This window comes from Elephas maximus, chromosome 4 (genome assembly GCF_024166365.1).
Source record: "Elephas maximus indicus isolate mEleMax1 chromosome 4, mEleMax1 primary haplotype, whole genome shotgun sequence".
NCBI classification, from domain to species: domain Eukaryota; kingdom Metazoa; phylum Chordata; class Mammalia; order Proboscidea; family Elephantidae; genus Elephas; species Elephas maximus.
Window position 1 is genome coordinate 64,149,753 of NC_064822.1, and position 24,572 is coordinate 64,174,324.

General features: G+C 40.5%; 1 protein-coding gene across 1 annotated transcript in view; it reads right to left on the reverse strand.

Annotated features, from left to right (window-relative positions):
* Positions 1–952: 952 nt before the first annotated feature.
* LOC126076234 (antigen WC1.1-like) overlaps positions 953–24,572 on the reverse strand; it is a 60,425-nt gene continuing 36,805 nt past the window's right edge. Inside the window, exons 5-16 of the mRNA XM_049884814.1 lie at positions 20,254–20,562; positions 19,843–20,160; positions 13,749–13,841; positions 13,327–13,641; positions 12,458–12,772; positions 5,996–6,037; positions 5,592–5,906; positions 5,327–5,359; positions 4,790–4,927; positions 3,630–3,725; positions 2,107–2,253; positions 953–1,074 (exon numbers count right to left, since the gene is read on the reverse strand). Of these exons, the coding sequence (XP_049740771.1) occupies positions 953–1,074; positions 2,107–2,253; positions 3,630–3,725; positions 4,790–4,927; positions 5,327–5,359; positions 5,592–5,906; positions 5,996–6,037; positions 12,458–12,772; positions 13,327–13,641; positions 13,749–13,841; positions 19,843–20,160; positions 20,254–20,562 (2,243 nt within the window). The remainder of the gene's footprint in view (positions 1,075–2,106; positions 2,254–3,629; positions 3,726–4,789; positions 4,928–5,326; positions 5,360–5,591; positions 5,907–5,995; positions 6,038–12,457; positions 12,773–13,326; positions 13,642–13,748; positions 13,842–19,842; positions 20,161–20,253; positions 20,563–24,572) is intronic.

Here is a 24,572-nt window from a genome sequence, read left to right on the forward strand (position 1 = left end):
ATACCCTCAACGAGATGGATTGACACAGTGGCTGCAACAATGAGATCAAGTATAACAATGATTGTGAGGATGGCTCAGGACCAGGCAGTGTTTTGTTCTGTTGTGCATAGCTTTGCTGAGTCGGAACCCACTTGATGGCACCTAACAACAACAACAACAAGATACATATATGTACATATATGTACACATACACATATGTACATACATATATACAAATGCTTCACTGATTTTGCTTCTCTAGAGAACCCAGCCTACGATGAGAGAGATTCATGGAAAAGGATTAAAAACAAAATTTGATGAACAATAGGATGTGCAAATTGAAGGAAAAGAGGGAGTCTTTGGGTGTTGGGAAATAGCTAGAAAAGAGAAAAGGAAACTAGAGCGGAAGATAAAGAGATGTTATGAGATAGTAGCAGATTTTTGTTATTCACATTTTATAAAAGTTTGGGAAAAATGAGAACTGTTGCAACTATTTTCTCTCCATCACCCACTCACTTCGAACCTCACTTTTAGGTTTTGGTAAAAGATGGAATATTTTGGAATATTCCGTGAGTGTTTCATAAGTTTGTCCTCCTCGTAGTAAATGCTTAGTTCAGGGCCTGATTTCAGAGTTTCACTCTGTTCAGCAAAAGCACAAACTTCTCTGTATCTAAAGAAAGGGAAGAATGTTGTCTGTAGGGAAGTGATACCACTGATATTTCAAGTAAGAATTCACCATGGCAAAAGGGTATGTCAGAAGACTTAATTTTCCAAGGTCAATAGGGGTGAACGTACCCAGGTCCTTAAGAGAACAAGAATGGGTTGAGAAACTCAGAGTATTTATTATGAATAATTTTCTTTCATCATAGGTGCATATGAAAACTTTACAGTAATGAAGAATACAGAATTCTCATTTATTTGGGAAACAAATCATAGAAGATTCTTTGCAGATTTAGTTGCTACAAAAATGGTACTACATGGTACTAAGTTCAATGTCATCATACCCATCGTCTTTTCCTTGCCCCAGGACCAGTGAGAAACATTTGCCTTCCATCCTAGGGTTGGCAGCTTCGCTAGGAGGCTGCATAGAGGAATCTGAAACAGAAAGGAGAATTCTGGTTACAGTGGTGACACAAAAAGGACAGAGAACCATGGCGGAAGGAGAGACCAGTAAAAAGTGGCCAGAAAATATGTGTGGGCACCTAGTGCTTGTCTGATAGGCTAGAGCTAGCACATACCGACTCAAGTGCTCTCTGCAAAGCCTCATGCTGATCTAGACTGTTGGTAAGAAGATGGGCCAATAATGACGAAGATTGGGGGAGAGATATAAGCATTCTTCTTCAACACTAGGCTAGCCTAATTTTTAAGGAATTGGGGCAGGAAGTCCCCTCTTTAGATACCTCAGCACCTTACTAAATAGACACTAAACAAATAAGCCTGACCTCAAACTATTCATGAGAACACTTCCAGGTCCTCTGTCAATGCCAAAAGAGGACATCTTGATGAAATCTGCCAGTCTCCTGCTCCCCAGGGACCACATGCCCACACCTAAGCATTAGTCCTGGTATTAAGAAATGATAATCTTTACCACTCTGTTGAAACACTGAGAGGAATTTATCTGTTTCCTTCTAGTGCTGAGATTTTACTACTTTCTAATTAAAGCATGGCATATTTTGCATTAATAGTCAGCAATTTCAACTTTAAATGTTTAGGTTACATGTTTCCCAAAACACACCAAAATAACTCAGAAATTCAGTTTACCTTGTTATTAAAAACACTTCCCAGATTACCTCTCACAATCTGAAAAATTTTCTAAATTTATTGTCAGAACACATGTCTCAGCTAGGGTGTGAAAAATATGCACAAAAGCTCTGTAACTCATTGTACAGACCTGTCCATGTCCCAGATACGGTGGGCATGGCAGAAAGAACACAATATGCCCCTTTTCAAGATGAGATAAAATAGCTACAATATACCAGGAAGAGCTTCCCTAAAAGCTGCACTCTGGGTATATGAAGCTACCCAGGTTGCGATAGCGCAGGGAAAACAAACGAGAATTGGAGGGCCCAAACTCACTTTTCCTATGGTAAAGGTGTAAGACTACTACAGGCATAGCTGTCCACTCACCTGTCTGAGAATACCTGGCACCATCTCCCTCCTCTGCGGAAAAATGCTTCTCGCTTATCCCAGGGGTCGGAGGAATTTCAGGAACAGGTAACTCTTCAATATCATCATAAACATTTTCAGTGGCATTAACTTGATTTCCTGAAGGCTCTGAAATTGGACAAAGACTTAGGTGGAATAGCAAAATATTGGTTGGACTAAGTGGTATCCTGTCCCTTCTAATGCAAAGATTCTACTGGCTGATAAATACAGGCCCCAGAATCCAAGGCTGTCCGAAAAGTACCTGTTTGATCTCAATATTCCTGTGAACCATTAAAATCTTCAAAATATTTGAGTGTATCAAGGTCAATGATATTTTTCTAAAATGGCCTCTCATACCACAAAATCAGCAAAAGACTCAACAAAAGCTTCAGGTACTATTTTAAACATATGATAAAAGAGTTGCAACACATAATATGTACATTATCAGTAACTGAGGGAGGATGAATCTGAATCAAAAGAACCCAGGCTACACACTTACCCTCTGAGGCTGTGAGAGACACAGAGCTGCTGGGGAGAGGGCAGCCTGGGTATCACCCAGAGACTGGAGATCTCACCGATTCCAATCACAGGAAGCCTGGGTTTCAATTCCTTCCAGTGCTGTGTAGACCTCAACAACTCATTCCAAAGAGCCCTTCTGGATATACCTTGTCCCAAGGGCTGTCCATCTCTACTACTGTGGAAGGTGCAGGGAGAACATTCTCCTCTCTTAGGCCCCTTGTAAATAAGAGCTCCTGGTAGTTGATAAGTAAAACAGTATGCACTCCATGTATTCTAGGGCTTTGTAGAAGTCAATTTCTTTTTTTTCTCAATATACATATAAACTACCCCAAAACAAAAATATCACACTATCTCAGGGTAAGAATCATATTTCCCAGTGTTCTCTCCCAGCATGAATTTTTTGAGGTTATTAGTTTCAAATGTCATCAAAACAAAACAAAAACATGGTCTTTGAATCTATAACAATACATTAGATGCATGTCTATGGCTGAGTAGAAGTGAATACAGAGAACTGAGCCTGATCTTTCTCTTTCTGAGGCGACAGAGCGGACAGAGAGAGGAAAGAATTGTTGCCATCTGGAGAGAAGAGACACTTCTCATCCCAATCACAGAAGAATGCTCTCTTCAGATGTGATTCTCCTTCTCATCCCCACCGTTTAAGGACAGAGCAACTCCTCTTACCGGGGGCAGATTCAGGATCTGCATTCTCCTCATTGTTAACTGTGTAATATGGCAGCTTAGTCAATGAGTCATCAGACAGTTAGTTTTACTGGTAGGAAGAAAAACATCAAAGACAAAGAGCAAAACTTTTCCCACAGGTTCAGAAGAAATCTCGAGGCTTCAGACTAGTTGAAAGAGGGCTTGGTGCTTCTACCTTGAAAGGACGCTGCCATGTGAGGTTGTGTTAGTTGTAGTGTCTGTGCTTGCTGAAGGTGTCTAAACCCATAGCCAGCTTATGAACAGTGTAGAGGACATAAGATACACACCTGAGTTGTCCAACAGGCCGTCCTTCTCTGGTTTTAAAAGGTAATCAATATCCTCGTACAAAGCCTCATTGAGAGCATCTTCAAACCCTGATAAGGCTGAGGAAAGCAGCACAAGTTCAGAGACTGCCCTGGAGATATTCCCCTTACAAATAGACAAAGCTATCAGTGCTCCCCAATGCTCACTCTTGGAGAAACCCCTCTGGGCTCCAGGCACCTTTCTTTAGCCTTGTGTTTTCTTGTGCCATAACTAGTTTTCTTGATGCTGATTTTTTTTTAATTAACTTTTATTAAGCTTCAAGTGAACGTTTACAAATCCAATCAGTCTGTCATATATAAGTTTACATACATCTTACTCCGTACTCCCACTTGCTCTCCCCCTCTTGAGTCAACCCTTTCAGTCTCTCCTTTCGTGACAATTTTGCCAGCTTCCCTCTCTCTCTATCCTCCCATCCCCCCTCCAGACAAGAGTTGCCAACACAATCTCAAGTGTCCACCTGATTTAATTAGCTCACTCTTCATCAGCATCTCTCTCCCCCCCGCTGACCAGTCCCTTTCATATCTGATGAGTTGTCTTCGGGGATGGTTCCTATCCTGTGCCAACAGAAGGCTTGGGGACCATGACCGCCGGGATTCCTTTAGTCTCAGTCAGACCATTAAGTATGGTCTTTTTATGAGAATTTGGGGTCTGCATCCCACTGATCTCCTGCTCCCTCAGGAGTTCTCTGTTGTGCTCCCTGTCAGGGCAGTCATCGATTGTGGCCAGGCACCAACTAGTTCTTCTGGTCTCAGGATGATGTAGGTCTCTGGTTCATGTGGCCCTTTCTGTCTCTTGGGCTCTTAGTTGTCGTGTGACCTTGGTGTTCTTCATTTTCCTTTGCTCCAGGTGGGTTGAGACCAATTGATGTTGATGCTGATTTTGAGCATATATTCTCAGTCTTCACTGACACTGTTCACAGCGGAAGCCATACTTTTTGAGAGCTTCCACGCTCAACCCAGGACCAATGACTCAAGTCACTCAAACCTTGCTGTCTATCGTAGAGAAATGGAGTTTTGCCAGATGAGAGTGAAGCCTTAAACTTGTGCAATTTTCTTGATATCACAATTGGTCCAATACTCTCCTCACATACTTTCCAGGTCATTTAGCACCCCTTAAGGCCCACCTTGCTGCTCTGCTCTCTGTCTGTGCAGCTGAGTTCCCAAGAAGATAAGGACCAGGAAGAGAAGGGCTCCCAGAATGAGGCAGATGACCCCAGGTAGGGAGAAGATGCCAGAGTCAGGGACTGAGCCTGAACTGGTGTCTAAGGAGAAAAAAGGACCATGAGGTTTTAGAGATGATCATAAGCCCAAGAGAATCCCCTCATCCCAGTCATTTGCTGAGTCCTCAGGACCATGAAGTCACCAGTTCAGGGACAATGGGTCTGCCTGAACCCCAAGATGTGACCAACCCAGGTCCCTCCATGAGGTGTGTCAACTGTCTTCTGAATCTGGTCCTAAGGAGTTTCTATAAAATAAATGCTGGTGAACCTTATGATCTTTATGGCTGCCATAACTTACTGGGGCTATAAACATCTGGTAACCAGAACTTTCATGTGATAATATGGTTAATTTTTCCAGAAATATGTAGATTACAGAGTAGAGGTCCCTGAATATCTGAGTTTCTCCTCTATCACTTGGCCTGGAGCAGAAAAATCACTTACCTCTAAAAGTTGGGGAAGATGGTGTCCTCTTACCTGAAGAGAAGAGAAGAGAAGGAAAATGGGACCACTGTACTGGGTTGGCCTGGAAAAACCATCTCGTCATACCTACCATCCCTGGCACTTCTTTCTCACTCAGATCCCAGGAGACAAGACCACAGCCTCTCCAAAGTCAGAGCACAGGGCAGCAGGTAGGCCCAGGAAGTGCTTCTGGAGACAAACTCACATCTCCTTCAGCCTTAGCCCTCTTTCCTGCCCCTTCACTCACCAGAGCACCTCACTCCAGCATCTTCCTCGTGCTTGCAGTTGCTCTGCCCCCAGGGCTGGGCGGCACAGGCCCACAGGGAGGACTCCTTGCCCCTGCACCGCACCTCATCCAGCCAGATGCTTCCATTTCCTGGGCCAAATGCAGCCTCTCGCAGGGCTTCCAGAGCAGAGCCACAGCCCAGCTGCTGACACACCACCTCGGCCTCTGCCAGACTCCAGGAGTCATCGCACACTGTGCCCCAGGAGCCGTTGTGCCAAATCTCCACTCGCCCTGAGCATGTGGTGTCTCCTCCTCTGAGTCGAAGCTTCTCTTTGTCTGGAAAGGCAGCAAAACTTTCTGTTACTGGCCCGGTGGGAGGAAGGAGTCCTGAGAACCGACAAGGGAAGTGGGAGGGGCTGAAGTACCTGTGCAGGGGGCAGCAGTGGGACAGCTCTTGGATTTCTTTCCTGCAGAAACAGACAATGGGGAAAAGATGGATCAGGGAGATCTAGGGCTATCAAGTGTTCATTAGGTTGGACTGTTTCAGGAGAGGGCTCCCTAAGTTGAATGAGGGGAAAATCACAAGCGTAGAGAAACCAGAGGCTTCATATCAAATTCAACAGGTGAACAACTGAGGTATATATTGGTGTCTCATATTTTTTTCTTGAGCTGTGGCTTCATGAGTTAAAAAAAATCGTGTGATGGCACAAACAGAATTTTGGGCTATGGAGCTGGCCTCATTGCTAAGGAGGGATTTAAGATCGTTTTTTATTTTTAAAGAAATTAAGGAGGTGAACAAATATGAAGAACCCTTCCATTCCCAATGATCCTGTGTTTGATTGCCTGATGTCACAGAGTAGCTATCTGTACTCTGATTAATGTAAAATTGAGAGATTTATTGAAAGTAAAGGGATAGCTTGAGCTGGGGATAGACTAACCTCTGTGCAGTGGATTCCAATAATCGAATATGGTGACTTGGCAGTGATGTTTTATAAGGGGGAATAAAGGACATGAAGTACAGTACTTGATTGGTATTTACAAACTCAGATCATTGAAAGACATTACTTGATTAGTAATTACAAGTTTAGATCATTGAAAGACATTGCTGCATTGGTAGCAGATCATTTTAAGGTGGAACTTCCTGTGGCAGGAACTCATAAGGCAGGACTTTCTATAGCAGAAGCTCTTAAGGCGATTGGCTTAAAAGGATATATGTGTCTCTCTTAGATTGGTTACAATGTGCTAATCATAAGAGTACGTGAGGGGTGGTGGTGGTGGTGGTGGTTGTAGTGTATTTATGTCTTCATTACCAGACATTCCTTTCTTAGAGGAGTTGCAGTGTAGTTACATCATCATTGCAGGACATTTCTTAGTTTCATGATTATGTCTGCATGGAAAATGGCTGTTGCTAGGGCAGAAATGAAATTAGCCACATAGGAGTCACACTGAAATCTCAAGCCTGCCACTTCAGACCTTCTCAGGTACCTCAGATTTTAAAATTCCCTTACACACTGAGAAGGGGTGAAGTTTGAGTTTCTTCGAAAGAGAGTTCCTAAACTTTCAGATCCTGTTGACCTGTGTGTTGCAGTGTGATGGGTGCCTGTGCCTCCTCCCAAACTCCAAGTACCTAGGGCTGGCAAAATCTCTGATGGGAAGATGCCCATGGAGTTCTGAGGGTGGTAGAACTCAAAGTTTGGGGTTGAGAGAGAGAAAAGTTCCTCGTGATGTCATGACATTAAAGGAAGGCAACTTCTAGTTGGGCCACATTGTCTGAGTCAGCTAAGAGTCCAGGACCAGTGTCCACCATGAAGGACTGATGACGCTTGCTCTCACCAACTCTCCTCCCCACTTTCCTAGATTGGTAACTCCCGGTCAGGATCTCACTGTTGTAAATCAATACAACCCTACACTACCTGTGCTCATCATCTCTATCAAATCACTGTAATTTTATTTTCATAAAACTCATAACCACTGGAAAGTATTGTTTATTTCTTTATTGGTTTAAATCAGCCACCGCCACACCAAAAAAATCAAAGCAAGGACCTTGGCTGCATTATTCATTTCTCTAGTTCCTAGAATACTAGGTTCATAGTAGGGCTACAACAAATATTTACTTGCTAAAAAGATAGATGAAGGTATGAGAAGGTATTCTAAACTGAATCATAGTTTCCATTTTCTCTCTTCTCCATTATTAAACTACGAAAAGAACTGTGGATCAATGTTTACTCTTTGTTATTAACTAGCTCTTCTAACTCCTTTATAAGTTAACAAGTGAATGGAATAAATTGGGTGTATAAAAGTTTTTTTTTTTTTTTCCCTATTAAAAGCTCATGAGCCATATACACATTATTCTGGAATGCACAAAAGTAAATAATAGACTACATCGAGAGAAAAATATGTATCCTATTTGTATACTTCATAAATTAAGAATGAAAGAAAATCTAAGTGATGCCTTCATGTTTTTGGCATGATATGTAGAACAGGAAAATGGGTGAAGTTTATGCTCACGGAGAGGGAGATGAAACATTAAAAGCAGGATTTAAAAATGTTTAGAAAGCCAGGGGATAAGTACAATATCGATATGTAGAAAAAGACAAAAAATTTCGAGTGACATTGATTTTGTACACAGAGGGATAATTATACAGAATGGACAAATAACACAAAGACCCTGTTACTAAGAAAATGCATAAAATAAAAAAGACCAAAACCACACGCTAATTCACAGAAAAACCTAGAATTTGAAGACGACAAGAAAATATAGCATTTCACAGAAAACAAATATAGTTGGGATAGACAATTTGTTAGAAAAATCTCAGAACTGATATGTTCTTTCTGTATCATTCCATAAAACCACACGACTTATTCAGAATTCTCTTCTGGAATTTTTCTGAAATTCAATCTCCTAACTTCTGCTGGATGTCTGCTCTCTTTCAGACTCAGAGTTCTTCCTATCACCAGTTCTAATGAAATGACCTCTGGTCTCTCAAGAGGAAAACAGAAACAGGAAGTCAAATAGATATAAGCACAGAGATGGTGAATAATAGATTGCTCAGAACTGAACAATTCAATTCAAGGTGGAGCAAAGAAAGAGGAATCAATAAAGTCTATTGAGGACAGTAATTGGTGAGGCAGGAAGAAGAAAACCCTAGGGGAGTATGGTTTCAGGAAATCCTAGAAAAGAATGAGTTGAAAGAAGGAGAAAGGAATCAACATTATCAAACTTAGAATCAAAGTCCTTCAGAAAACGGGGGAACGGGGTGGAATTTAGAAACTAAGTATGAACATTACCAAATAAAGGAGCAAGGGCACCATCTCCCACTCTGAAGAGGAAAAGTGAGTGCAGGTGCAGAGCCATGGGTTCATAGACATGGTGGAAGAAAAATGAGAGAGCTTGCGTACAATTACTTCTATTCTCTCAGAGTAAAGTGAAGCAGATTCAGTTAAGAGTAGTAGTGGATTCAGTTCCTGGTAATTTGAGGTAATACAAGAAAATATGAAATAGCAATTCGAAGGATAGGAAAACAATAGCAGAATGATAAGGCATGCTGATTGCCCTGTAGGGATTTATTCTTCACTTTAAAGTGAGATCAGTAAATGCTGTGTACTTTTTTTCAGCATACTCCAATAGCTTGGGTCTAGGCAGGGATATGCAGATCGTAGAGTTTTCCAGTCCGTGGGGTTTAGCTAGGCGAGTTTCAATAGAGGAAAAGTGTGGCAAGGGAGTTAAAGGTGGTGGCAAGGGAGTGAATGCAATAATAGACCATGAAATTTAAACAGGTGAGCAAGAAATTGCAGGCACAAGAGGGATGATGGTAATGAAAAAATATTGCCGATACATTGGAGATTGAATGTCTCCATGAGGAAGAATTATCTAAGATAAAATAAAGATAATAGTCAAATGCAGTATACTTTAAATCTAGATATCTGAAGTGGTGCAGTTATGGATGATAAAAAAAATATAACAACGTGAAATACAGAATTACGTGAGTTATAACAGAACACGGGTGGAGGAAAGCTGGATAGGTTGTCTGCATGAAATGTTGAAATTGGAAATAGCGGTGAGAGAAACAGGATGGAGAGAAAGCACACAAGACTGGTTCTGAAATCTTTGGTGAATGACGAAGGATGATCAGCAGGTGAGTAGAAGACTCTAAGGACATGAAGAGAATAGTGTATGTCAATGGCATAAATTTCAAAAGATTTGTGAATTTAAAAATAATTTCAGAGCAGAAATGATTTGGAGTTTCAGCGGGGATCAAAGAAGATGCTGATGCCACTTCTAGACCTAGAGGAAAGTGGATTATATGAAAAGTAAACAGCCTCTATTTGCAAGGTTGTAGGGAAAGCGCTGTCACTAGGGGCTACTCAGGCTTTGTTTAGAGTAAGAAGGTAAACTTAAAGATATAGGGAAATTTGTTAATATCCAGTAGAAAAAAAATCAAGAGACACCGGCAAATTACTTTAGTAGGGCAAGAGGGCAAAGAGTAATACTGGCCAGATTTGTGGATTATCAAAGTATCATGAGAATGAGGGTCCAGATTTTGAGGGTGAACTTGGAGTCTTGGGCTTCTAATGAAGACTGATGTAAGGATGAGAGGCTTGACGGTATTGTTCTGAGGGTTGTTTATAAGATATGTAGTTATCTTTTGCATCTAGAAGTTTAGATGTCCTTTAACTCTAGAAATTATGGGGAGACTGTGTCACTGGCCTCTTCAGCATAAGCCTAAGAAACTCTGGCTCCTGCCCACCCCTTCAGGCCATCAAGCTTCATTTTCCCTAATGTTCCCCCTGCTCAGCCATCTTGGGCTTCTTTCAGTTTCTCAAATACACCATGCTCTTTCCCACTCCGTGACCTTTCCACTTGCTTTTCCTCTGGCCAAAACATCCTTTTATCCTTTTTTCTCTTTGATGACTATGACTCAATGGCAACAGGTAAAGCTCATCTTTTAGGATTTTGCTAAAGCATCCCTCTTCAGAGAATCTGTCACTTGTCCTTCCCAACATATTTACTCAATAGATCTTTATCATTAGGTTGAAATCGTCTGAGGAGTTACACATATATCCTCTCCTGCTTTCTATCCTCATGCGTGTAACTGGGCCTTGCAAATAATTTGTTGTTAAGTGCCGTTGAGTTGATTCTGACTCATAGAGAGCCTATGTGCAACAGAATTAAACACTGCCCAGTCCTGCGCCATCCTTGCAATCACTGCTGTGCTGGAGCCCACTGTTGCAGCCACTGTGTCAATCCACAGTGGTTGAGGGTCTTCCTCTTTTTCGCTGACTCTACTTTACCAAGCATGATGTCCTTCTCCACGGACTGGTCCCTCCTGATAACATGTCCAAAGTATGTAAGACTAAGTCTCACCATCCTTGCTTCCAAGGAGCATTCTAGCTGTACTTCTTCCAGTAAAGATCTGTAGACTTATCACCTAACTCAGAAAGTGTGAACATCACAAAATGCATTGCAGATTGGAAAGGACAGTGCTTTGGAACTGGGCATATTGGATGGATATAAAGTTCTGGCACTTGTTAGCAAAGAGACTCTGAGCATATCACTGAAGCTCTATTAACATCAGTTTCCTCAAATGAATAATGACTGTCATCATACTTAATTAATAGTCTTTTGTGAAAATTAATTGCTATTCTCTGTATAGGAATTTAGCAAAATGCTAAGTGCATTGAATTGCGTCCCCCCCAAAACGTGTGTCAACTTGGCTAGGCCATGATTCCTAGTATTGTGTGATTGTCCACCATTTTGTCATCTGATGTGATTTTCCTATGTGTTGTAAATCCTACCTCTATGATGTCACTGAAGCAGGATTGGAGACAGTTATGTTAATGATGCAGAACTCAATCTACAAGATTAGGTTGTGTCTTGAGACAATCTCTTTTGAGATATAAAAGAGAGAAGCGAGCAGGGAGATAGGGAGACCTCGTATCACGAAGAAAGCAGCGCCGGGAACAGAGTGCCAGGAGTGCCTACGCTGAAAAGCTCCTAAGCCAGGGGAAGATGGATGACAAGGACCTTCCCCCAGAACTGACAGAGAAAGCCTTCCCCTGGGGCTGGCACCCTGAATTGGGATGTCTAGACTGTGGGAGAATAAACTTCTGTTTGTTAAAGCCGCCCATTTGTGATATTTCTGTTACAGCAGCACTAGATAACTAAGACATAAAATCTGTTCATGACGAGTTGATTCCAGCTCATAGCGACCCTATTGGACAGAGTAGAACTGCTCCATAGGGTTTCCAAGGAGCACTTGGTGGATTTGAACTGTCAACCTTTTGGCTAGCAGTTGAATCCTAACCACTACACCACCAGGATTTCCAAACTAAAACATAAACCAAAAAGCTCACTGTCATCGAGTCAATTCTGACTCATAGCAACCCTATAGGACAGAGTAGAACTGCCCCATAGAGTTTCCAAGGAGCGCCTGGTGGATTTGAACTGCCAGCCTTTTGGTTAGTAGCCGTAGCTCTTAACCACTGTGCCACCAGTGTTTCCAACTAAAATATACTCATTAGAAATTAAGGTTCATCTCTTGTCTTCCTTATTTGAGGTAATAAGCTCCAGTGAACAAAATTTAAGTTTCCAACACAGTACAAGGTCAAGATGCCCATGTCTTCTATTCAGTCTCCCAGGTGTTTTAACTTAAAGTGCTGTCAGGCCTGAACACCACCCCCCCGCCCCGTTTTTTTTTTTTTCAGAACATGCTATGGTTTGGGTTTCAAGATTTGACATTCTCTTTGGATAGATACATTTTGTAGGCTTAATCTGAAATTTAAGCCACACCATTAAAATATAATTTGCAAAAACAAGCACATTGAAGGATGGTAAAAGGATGGTATAAAAAAAAAAAAGTCTACCCAAATTCAGATAAATAAGTCACCTGCACAAGTGATGTGAGCTGCTTCCTTCGGGGAGCATGATCTGTCGTTCCAGGGTTCAGAAAGACACTGCCACAGGGTGGTGTCACTTTTCTGACACTGGATTCCATCCACCCAAAGAGGCTGAGAGACTGCCCTGATACCAGCAGAAATATTGAGCTCTCCAGTGTCCCCACAGCCCAACTGCCTACAGATCACAGACACGGTGGTGGGCTCCATTGGGCTTCTGCAGACACCGCCCCACGTCCCATTGTAGAAGACCTCCAGCCAGCCAGCACAGTCATGCTCATCACTCACCAGCCTGAGGGCCAGGGACTCTGAAAATAGAGATGGAAAGAATGAGGGCACTGGGACCCAGTGTGGCTGACTTAGTGCTGTGATCCTTCATCTCCAGGGGATGGAACTGCTTATCTTCAGACACTGCAGGGGAGCTTCTCACTTGGAAGGAATTCATACATCCCTTTCTGATCTCTTTTCTTAATCAGAGTTTAATCACGTGTGCCCTGCTGTCTCTCATTATAGGGACTGGAACAACTGAGGTGAGGTGAAGCAGCCCTCCAGATATTCATCAGCTTCGGGGAGATGCACTAATACACACAAAACATGGGTGGGGATTTGCAAGCCATTTAGTTTTCTTTTTTTACTACTTCTGAAATATACATGCTGCCTTTATCTGGAACACTAGAAAAAAAATCTTGTCAAATGAAATCACTGCAGGAAGAAATCCATCATTCACAGCTATTTGAATACCAAGCATCATGGCAGGTTCACTTCCCTCAGGCTAATTCAGCTCATGTTCCCCAAGGGGCTAGGCCCACCCTCTGTGGAGCTCCTCACTGCCTCCCCCAATGTGGGCACATGGACAGCAGACCTGAGCAGATGACCCCTGCATCCTCCTTGTGCCTGCAGTCGTGCTGCTTCCAGCCCCGGGATGGACACTTCCACACGTGGGACTCCTTTCCTGTGCATTTCAGGTCATCCAGCCAGATGGGTCCTTTCCCTTCTCCGAAATGAGCAGAAACCGTGGCGTTGATGGCCTGTCCACAGCCCAGCTGTCTGCAAACCACTTGGGCATCGTTCACGTCCCAGCTGTCATCACAGATGGTGCCCCAGGAGCCCTCGTGGTAGACTTCCACTCTCCCGTCACAGCTACTGCTCCCGTCCACCAAGCGGAGCCATCTGCTTTCTGAGGTGAGGGAGTTACGGCAACGGGGCATTTATACACGGATAATTTATACAGGAGGCATTTGTACAAGTATGAGAATGGGTTCTGGTCCTGTGGGACTCCCTCACCTGAGCAGTTCGTTGTACTCTCCTCTGAGATTGTAGAGCCTGTTGGGTCAGACATGGAGTCAGTGCATGGGAGCAGCGGCTGGGTCTGGTTTTCTACAGAAGCAACACGATTGGGGATTAGAAGGGCTAAGTAACAGGAAATTGAGTTAATCTAAATAAAAATTTAGTGAGCGGGTCTGAAATGAAAGCTCTGACATGAGAGTAATGGTTTTATAACTTCAGAGTTAACCTTCTTTATGGGGAGTTCTGCTTCTGACAATGGCAAATATGCCTGGTTTAAAAAAACCATTGCATTGAGGATGACTTCAGAAAAACAGGAATACATGAACACTGTTTGAAGGTATTATAGAGCAACCAAGGCAGAAAGCATTTCTAGCATGACGGTCTCAGAGAGACGCAAAGGGCAGAGGTGAGAGCCTCATTCCCCTTGAGGCATTTGCCAATTCAAAGGGAGCAGGTGAGAAACGAAAGGCTTAGCAGAGTTTTGGCAGACTCACTGACAGGGGGAACACACTTTAGAATTTGGCGACTGTAAGGAATGAGGAGCCCTGTTAAACATCCAGAAAACTTGTATCACAGGAAAATGAGAAAATGAAAAGTAGACCACTCTTCAGAAGGATGGAGGCCCATTTTTTAATCACTTCAATGACAAAAAAAAAAAAGTGATCTACCTCTAAATCAGATGTCTGGAAGAAACCAAATAAAATTACTTCGGAAGAATTCCTACAGTTTCTCACCTGCAATGTTTGCTAACCAAAACACTCAGCCATATAAAGGAAGAAATTTGACTAAACAAGAGGAAAAAGGACACATGAGAAAGAAACTCACAAGTATCCAGCTGTTAGAGTTATCTAACAGGGACTTCAAAAAAAAAAAAAAAAAAAAAGATTGAAATGGTCAAGAAATTAAACGACATGATGGATATTTTGGCAGATAAATGACAGTAAAAAAACAAATGAACATTCTAGAGCTGAAAAGTCAATAACTGAAATTAAGAACTCAAAGAGTGTGACAACGCATTAGATCAGCACAAGATAGAAACAGTAAAATGGAAGACCCATCAGAAAACACAGAATAAAACAGCAAAGACAAAAGAATGGAAAATATAAAAAGGAGTGTAAGATACATAGTGGAAAGATATGTTCTTATATAGTACATCTTAGATACATAAAACCACAATTGACAGAGCTAAAAGTAAAAATTAGAAAATCCACAATCACAGCGGGATAATTTAATAACATCTGTGGTGGTTTTTAAGAGATGAAGGTGAAAACTAATTGGAGAGAATGCATTCCCAGGACACCTTTACTAAAAGTAGGACTAAAAAGTGTTTTTAAGGCAAAATGAATGCAGTAATGTAGGAAGGAATGAAGAACATCAATAGGATAGATACAAGGGAATTAAAACAAGGAAAATAATATTTGGTGAGGTTAAAATATAAGTGTAGTTAAAATGAAGGACAATCACTCTAAGAATTAAAAAAAAAAAATGTATAGTTAACAAGCTATTGGAGGAGAAAATACCATAGTAAAATATACTTGGTCAGAACAAAAGAATGCAAGAAAGGAAAAAAAGATACAGAAAAATGGTATATTTACTCCAAATATGCCAATGATTGCAGTAAAGCTAAACAAATATACTACATATATCCATTATACTCAAAAATTATCAAACTGCATTAAAAACAAAACCCAACAAGCAGAACCCAATTTTATGTGACTTATAAGAGACCCATAATAAATATCAGGGCACAAAAAGTGATATAAAATGATTAAAAAAAAAAAAAACAGTGAAAAGAAATTTAGTGTAGCTATACTAATATCTTACAAAATAGCCTTTATGGAAAAAAAGTTACTAGAGAGAAAGATGGCTATTATGGTTATAAATGGGAAACTCTAACTTAAAGAAAGAACGCATCTAAATTTGTATGTAATTAAAACCAAGCCTTCAAATACGTGAAGCAAAACTGACAAAACACAAAAGAGAAATAGACAATCATATTTAGAAATTTTAATATACTTGTCAATAACTGATGGAAAGAAAACCCAACAAAAATGAATAGGTATATGGAAGATTTGAATAATATAATAAACAAATTTGATTAACTGGCATATATAAAACCCTGAAGCCAAGAAATATACACAAAATACACTTTCGAGGGCAGGTAAAATGTTGATGAAAAAAATACCTTAAGCTGGGCAATAAGATAATATAAAAATGTTAAATCATATAGTTTCTCTGCCCCCAGTGGAATTAATGTAAACATGAACAACAAAACACTAACCAGAAACTTTTCAATTATTTGGAAACTAAGAAATAATGTTCTAATTAAAACAATGGAAATCAGTAATTTTTATCTGAATGATAACATACCACAAATCAAAACTTATAAAATGCAGCCAAGTCTGTGATTAGAGTCAAATTTATAGCCTCAATAGATAAGATAAAAAAAAAAAGAAAAGTTGAACATCATTTGTATAAGTATTCATATCTGGAAAGTAAAAGAATATCAATCCAAACACAAAGAAAGCAGAAAAAAGAAATACCATACCATTTTTGTTAGCTATTTTACTAGAGATCAAAAATCACTCAATAAGGCAAGAAAAAGAAATAAAAACATAAGAATTGGAAAGGAAGAAAATTATTTGTAGACTATATGTTTGGTTTTTTTTTTTTGGTTATATGATCGCAGAAAATGCACGAATGCAGAAAACCCCAAAGAATCTATTGTTAGATTATTAGAAGTAATACTTCTATTGCTAACATTGCTGGACACAAGCTCAAAATAAAAAAATATTCAAAATCAATTTTATTCTTAAATAGTAAAAATATACGATGATAAAATAAATATCTATTCTACTTAAGATAACATCAAAAGCATAAAACACATAGGATAGGAGAAAACCTATTCAAAGATGTGCAAGACCTTTAAAGGATTAAAGAAGACCTAAGTTTTTTTTTTTTAAGTGAAGGTACCATATAGATGAATTGGGAGACTTGATCTTGTCAAACCAATGATCTCCAATTTCACCTGTAGATTAAATCTAATTTCAACCAAAAACAGGAGCCCTGGTGGTTAAGCGCTCAGCTTCTAAATGAAAGGTTGGTGGTTTGAATCCACCACCTGCTCTGCAGGAGAAAGATGTAGCAGCCTGCTCCCATAATGATTTACAGCCTTGGAAACCCTATGGTGGCAGATCTACTCTGTCCTATAGGGTCACTATGTATTGGAATCAAATTGACTCAATGGCAACATGTTTTTTGGTTTTCAACCAAAATATCACCCTGCTTTCTTTCTCCTTTTTTTTTTTTTGTGAAAAATGACAAGCTGATTCTAGAACTTATATGGAAATCCGAAAGACCAAGAATGGCCAAAATACATTCAGGAAGAATTGTAAAAAGGCTAGAGGAGTTACTTTACTACATATCAAGACTTACTATAAAAACAAACAAAAAAAAGTCACAATAAATTAAGAAGTGTGATATTAGTGCAAGGATAGACAAATGATAAAATGGAGCAGAATAGAGAGTCTAGAAAAGACTCAAACTTACATGGATACTGTTTATGACAAAGGTGGCACTGCAGTGGGGAAAAGAATTGTTGGGAAAGGATTCTGAGTTAATTGGATATCCATATAAAAATATGAAATTTGACTCCTGTCTTATACCATATACAGAAATAAATTACAGAAGGATTGCATAATTTTATGCAAAAGAAAAATAATCAAACTTCTGTAAGATATTGTAGGAGAATATCTTCATTATCTTGGGGTAAGTTTTCTTAAATTGAATTATAGAAGCACTAAGTGTACAGGAAAAAGTTGAAAAATTGCACTTCATTAAAATTAGGAACTCAGCCCATCAAAAAACACCACTAAGAGAAAGAAAAGAAAAAGCTAAGAGCTAAGCCCTCAAATCAAGAGGCAGTTGTTCAGACAGAACAAGGGGATACTGATTGGTTTAAAGTCAGGAAAGGTGTGCCTCAGGGTTGTATTCTTTCACCATACGTGTTTAATCTGTATGCTGAACAAATAATACGAGAAGCTGGACTATATGAAGAAGAACGGGGCACCACAATTGGAGGAAGACTCATTAACAACCTGCATTATGCAGATGACACAACCTTGCTTGCTGAAAGTGAAGAGGACTTGGAGCACTTACTAATGAAGATCAAAGACCACAGCTTCTGTATGAACTGCACCTCAACATAAAGAAAACAAAAATCCTCACAACTGGACCAATGAGCAACATCATGATAAATGGAGAAAAGATTGAAGTTGTCAAGGATTTCATTTTACTTGGATCCACAATCAACAGCCATGGAAGCAGCAGTCAAGAAATCAAAAGACGCATTGCATTGGGCAAATCTCCTGCAAAGGACCTCCTCAAAGTGTTGAAGAGCAAAGATGTCACCCTGAAGACTAAGGTACGCCTGACCCAAGCCATGGTATTTTCAATTGCATCATACACATGTGAAAGCTGGACAATGAACAAGGAAGACTGAAGAAGAGTTGACGCCTTTGAATTGTGATGTTGGCGAAGAATATTGAATATACCATGGACTGTCAAACGAACTAACAAATCTGTCTTGGAAGAAGTGCGGTCAGAATGCTCCTTAGAGGCAAGGATGGCGAGACTGTGTCTTACATACTTTGGACATGTTGTCAGGAGGGATGAGTCCCTGGAGAAGGACATCATGCTTGGCAGAGTACAGGGTCAGCGGAAAAAAGGAAGACCCTCAACGAGGTGGATTGACACAGTGGTTGCAACAATGAGCTCAAGCATAACAACGATTTTGAGGATGACGTAGGACCAGGCAGTGTTTCGTTCTGTTGTGCACAGGGTCGCTATGAGTCAGAACCAACTCGATGGCACGTAACAACAACAACAACAGCAAGCCCTCAAAATAATATATACATATTTGCACCAAAAGTCATCATCACAATTATTTGTAGCATCATTATTTGCCACAAAGGAGTGGAAACAAATCATCACCATCAGGTGAATGGATCAATACATTGTCATGTGGTTATTCAATGGGACACACTACACAATAACATTACAGCACTGCTGTAAACAACAACATGGACGAATGACAAACGTAATATTGAGTCAAAGAAGTTAGACACAAAATAGAATATACTTCATAATTTCACATAAAGTTAAAAAACTGGCAAAAATATTCTATGACAGTAGAAGTTAACAGAGTGGTTTTCTTTGGAGAGGAAGAGGGCACAGCCATTGGCGGTGTGTGAGGGGGGCTTCTGGGGTGCTGCCAATGTTCTCTTTGTTAATCTGGGCTGTTGTTACACAAATGTGTTCATGTTATTAAAATTCATTGAGCCATGAACTTATTATTTATACATGCTTCTCTATGAACTACTGTTTTAGGCTGGGTTCTCTAGAGATACAAAACCAGTAAAGCATATTAATATGTATATGTAGAGAGAGATTTATATCAAGTAAGTGGTTCACGAGGTTGTAGAGCCTGTAACGTCCCAAGTCCATGGGTCCACATAGAGCGTTCTCCTGATTCACAGAGCCACAGCGGCTGGTGAACCCAAGATCGGTAGGCAAGACTGCGGGTAAGCTGCTAGTTCAAGTCCCAAGAACCAGAGGTCAGATGAACAGGAGCCAGCTGCAGGATCCAGAAGGTGCAAAAGCCCCTGAACCTTGCCAGAACATCTGCCCACACTGGATGCAGGCCACATGCCCAAGGAAATGCCCCTCCAACTGATTGGCTACTCACAGCAGATCCCATGAGGAGGGTGATCACATATTAAATCTCAACAGTGAAGTGACCCCAACATCACACAACTGCCAAAACACTGAGAATCAGGACCCAGCCACACACAATCTTAACACACACAATCTTAGCCGTCACAGCTATACTTAAATAATAATGTTTATGTTTAAAAAAATATTATCTCTATGAACACTCCTTACTCTGACCTGAAAGATGAATGAACAATGAGAAGAACAATATTTCAGGGCAGAATATCTTACTTTTGAAGCTAGGTTTTCTACACTCTGCTCTTTTGGACATTTCACTCAGGAGCTCCTGAGTACCACTGAGCCCTTACATCTCTCTTACCTGAGCAGATCACAGAGGCTGTGTTTCCTTGGGTACACTCAGGAGTCCCCAGGGCAGTCACAGGGCAATTCCACAAAAAGGACTCGACTCCTGAGCAGTGAAATTGGTGTTTCCAGATCTGATCCTTTCTTTCCACAAAGTATGCTCCCACTGGGATAGAGATGGCGACTCCACACTTGAGCTGATGACAAACAACATTGGCATTGGCCATGTCCCAGTGGGAGGCACATAGTGGTCTCCAGACTCCAGAAATATTTATTTCCACTTGTCCCTCACACTGAGAGCTGCCATTTTTAATGAGCCGGACTTCTGTGTACTCTGGTAAAAGAAGACAGGGTTTCAGCAAAACGACATGTTTTTCTTACCCCAACAGAATATGTAGGCAGGGTAAAGCTCTGCTGTCAGTCTCACCTGAACAGACAATGTGGGCGGCCCCACTATGGGGACAAGTGTCTCCAGGACAGGGCTTCCTGGGACAGAACCAGAGCTCAGGCTCCTGCCCCTCACACTGAAACACTTCAGTCCAGACCTGTTCATTAGCCTCTCTGAAAGATATGTTCCCCAGGACAGATGCAGCCTTGCCACACCCCAGTTCTGCACAGATGACCTGGGCAGTAGGGGACGTGAAGTTCACATCAGACACTGGAGACCAGTCTCCTCCTGAATTCACTTCCACTCGCCCTGAGCAGCGTCCATTCCCTCCAACCAGACTCACAAACCCTAAGGGAGAAAAAACAAACCCAGTGAGTGTTCATGATGCTGACTTGGCATTTGGAAAAGCCATGTTACAGGTAATGATGTGAAAGCTTTTCTTTTCCCAGGGATGGGGCATGGGAGAGAATTCAACTTTTGGCATTAAAATGGGACCTCCATTAGAATGTTTCTGAAGAGAGACCCAGGAAGGATTTGAAGCATCATTTCAGAATGACTGAATCCTTGGAACATGCACTTTGGGAAGACATAAATTCCTCATGTTGGGTCCTGGGACCTACGGAGACCAAGGAAACTCCACAGTAGGTGAGCATTAAAACTTGGGTGCAGAGGTATGAAACGCAGAACTAACCCAGAGGTAAAAAAGAAGCATGGGCTAAGACATAGTAGAGACCTATTAGCCAGACAAGGTTAGAAGGCCATCCTGAGAAGTCTGGGGTAGAATTCTGATCATGTTTCTCTCCCTTCCCATCCTCAAGGGACTGAAGATTGGGAAAACCATGAGGGCTGGATGCACAAATGCATGCCAAATTGCAGACAGAGAGATGGCTGAAGAGAAGAAATATAGACGTTATAACTAGTCCACTTTTATAGTTTCCATTTTATTTTTCTGATAATTTTTGATGGTAAAAAAATCCAAAAATTTCTTAGGTGTTCTAAGCAGAAATGAAGTTGTCCACAGATGAGTCTGGATGTTAAGGAATCTCAGAGACATAGGAGTGTTAATGGGAGGGGGGTTGGTGGCTCTAGATATCTGTCTTGAAATCCTAGGGTTTGCTGGTCAATCTGCAAGAGAGTGAGTTCTCAGTGGGACTATGTGAGACAGGTGAATTTGTGGACCACTTCATAATAGGGATTTTCATCCAAATATGTGAGTCTTAGCAAATGTACAGGGTGACAGTGATTGATGTATTTTAATCCTACAATTGTGCTAAGTCTGTATTCCTTTACTACTTGTGTGATACTGATAAGCAGTTGGCATGCTGTGAAAAAGAAGAGTGAGTGTAAGGAAGCAGAGAGCAAGACATAATTAAAAAAAAATTTTTTTTAGTGTGCTTTAAGTGAAAGTTTACAGATCAAGTCAGTCTCTCATACAAAAACTTATATACGCCTTGCTATATACTCCTAGTTGCTCTCCCCTTAATGAGACAGCACACTCCTTCTCTCCACCCTGTATTTCTGTGTCCATTCAGCCAGCTTCTGTCCCCGTCTTCCTTCACATCTCCCCTCCAGACAGGAGCTGCCTTCATAGTCTCATGTGTCTACTTGATCCAAGACAAGCCATAATTTGAAAACTTCTAAATTGCAAAAGCTTCAAAATGAATGAAAGACATAAATGTTTCAGAAAAGTACTTAGTAAATAAGTTTTAAACATATTTCATCATTGTTTGGTCATTCCATCCATCACCTTTTCCATTTGTCTCACTTCTGACAAGAAAAAAAATCTTAAAAGATACAGATGGATAGAAAAGAAAATAAAAAGGGAAGCATCTCCTGTAGAAGGGGAGTGTGGGTGAGTGTGTGGCAGGGAAAGATGGGAGTGGATGAGGTTTTGATACTGAAAGAGAGATGCCAAAGAAAAGATTATGGTTTGGCCATGCAAGGATAAGATTTTGAATAGAATGAAAGGATAAAAGGTAACTCAAGGAAAAAGAAAACAAAAAAAGAAAAAAAAAGGAAACCAAAAAACCAACAACCCAAATCATAAAGAACAATTTTCTTTGTTCAATGGTCTGACTCCTGAGTGTGCTGATGATTATTTATGCATTGCTAGAATTATTTCTTCTGATGGACCCTGATTGCATAGCTATGCAAACATTGAGGCATGCATGATAGCAGAATTTCAGAAAGAGTGTTCTAACAGAATAAAAACCTGCTGTCAAGAGTGGGAAAGAATAGAAATGATATCTCAGGAATTAGAATTGGAGAATAAGCTTGACACATACATACAAGATTGATGAGAAAAATTAATCTATTAAAAGGTGAGAGAGAAGATGATGTTCTTATTGCTCGTTATCTACCCATCTCCACCTCCCCAAACAGGCTTAGGTTAGGACCCCTGTCTGGTTTGTTGGGAGGTTGGTCATAGGCTTCTCATTCTAATCAAAGCACTTTTTACCTAACAGGCTTTAGTTTCCATACAATACCTATTGCCATAGAGTTGATTCTGACTTAGACCTTTCAGTTATTGGCAGAACAATTAACCACTGTACCAGCAGGTCTCTTGGCACATATTAGATATTCATATATATGCTGATTTATCAATAAGATCTCACGCTCATCAGGATAGAACTCTCTGAAGCAGCACTGTGTGTGAGGTCTGCAGAGGTAGCATAAAAAAACAGCTGTTGTTATTGTTGGCCAGAGTCATGTATGCTAATAACCCATCCCCCAGCCAGAACAGAAGAGAGTTGAATGGTTACAAGCTCTGCCTGTGGATACAGCCACATCTCATTTTCTGCATGCTCTGGTTTCCTCTCAGTTCCACCTCCAAATTAGGAGTTATTTTATCAGGACTGCCATTGAGGAACAACAGGTGTACATGACTATATCAGAATTACTACTGCCTTTTTTTTTCTTTTTTTTTAGATAGGTACTCAAACTCTTCTTCATTCTCATTACCTTCTTTTTCTTTTAAGAAGCAAATGGTACACTCCAGCTTTCAAGAAGATTGATACAATGGCTTATTTCAGATAGCAACATCTTTGCTAAGTTCTATCTATCTGAGTGAATTTACTGGGATATCTGATCAGAGCCCCCTCGCGTTGTATATTATCTGTGTCTTGGACACCGATTTCCAGTATAATGTAGAATCCTTAAGGGACTTTAAAATCATCTCCATTGATGAAAGTTGGAGGCATTTCTAGGAAAGAGGTGGATTACCCAGTGCAGCTCATGGCTTTACCCTTCTACTCTTATAGCCTGAGAGGCCAGGATTAGAGTGAAATTCATATGATGGATTTTCTCAGGGCATTGACTGGTTATCAAGCTTTGTCCTGGTCAGAGTTCCTGAGGTGACCCTAGTGCAGCATCACTGTCAACCCAGCAATCTATCCACTTATCTAGTGAACATTTATTGAGCATTTGCTATATTCTAGGCACTATATTATGAAATATTTTATGTCCAAAATCTCTGGAACAGATTTTTTTGAAAAATATATGGCTCAGAAATGTCAGTCATTATCAACTCCACATAGAGGCAGTCCCTGTCTGTTATTCTCAGTGATTGAAGAACTGTGTTGCAAACAATGACGTGTAAACGGTACACAGTCTGGGTGTTTCAGGTCCAGGTGTATAGTGTTTTCACAAACCAAGATCTCCTTATTGCATCAAATTAAAAAAAAAAAAAAAAGGATATTAAAGTACTATGATTCACCAAGGTCTTCAATTAAATGTGTTCTTTATTATAGTTTTAAAACTTCATTTGTTTTAACTGCAAAAAATACATATTAATTGTAGTATGTTAAAAGTATATAGGAATCTAGAGAAAAAAATTATTCCCCTTTCAATTCTTCATTCCAGATGCCTGAGGTAAATGATACCACTGGTTTAGTGTACACTCTTCTATATATGCCTTTGGCTATATGGGAATGTATTACTTCTTATGATACTTATTATTCTGTCTTTTCAATTTATAATCATGCAATTCCAGAAGTTTGAATGCTGTGGTGCCTCTAGACCTGCACTGTATGGATATGAAATTATCATTTCTTTGGTCAGAGTGGCCTTTCTTTCTGAATCTTGAAGATGCTCTCTGGGTCCTGGAGAATGGATCCACGATGGTTGAGCATGATTAGGAAGGCCTGAAATGGTCAGACATACCTGGAATGACTATTTTCTGTGTTATCCTCAAACGATGGGCACCTGTCTTCTTCCTCTGTATTGTAAACAGCATTTGCACTAGAAGCTGTTGCTTTCAGTTTTGAGACTCAATGCAATGCAAGCTCACTGTCTGAGGTTTTTATCTCAACATTAAATGTAAAATACAGTGCAGGGTATATTATTTAGGACTCTCTCCT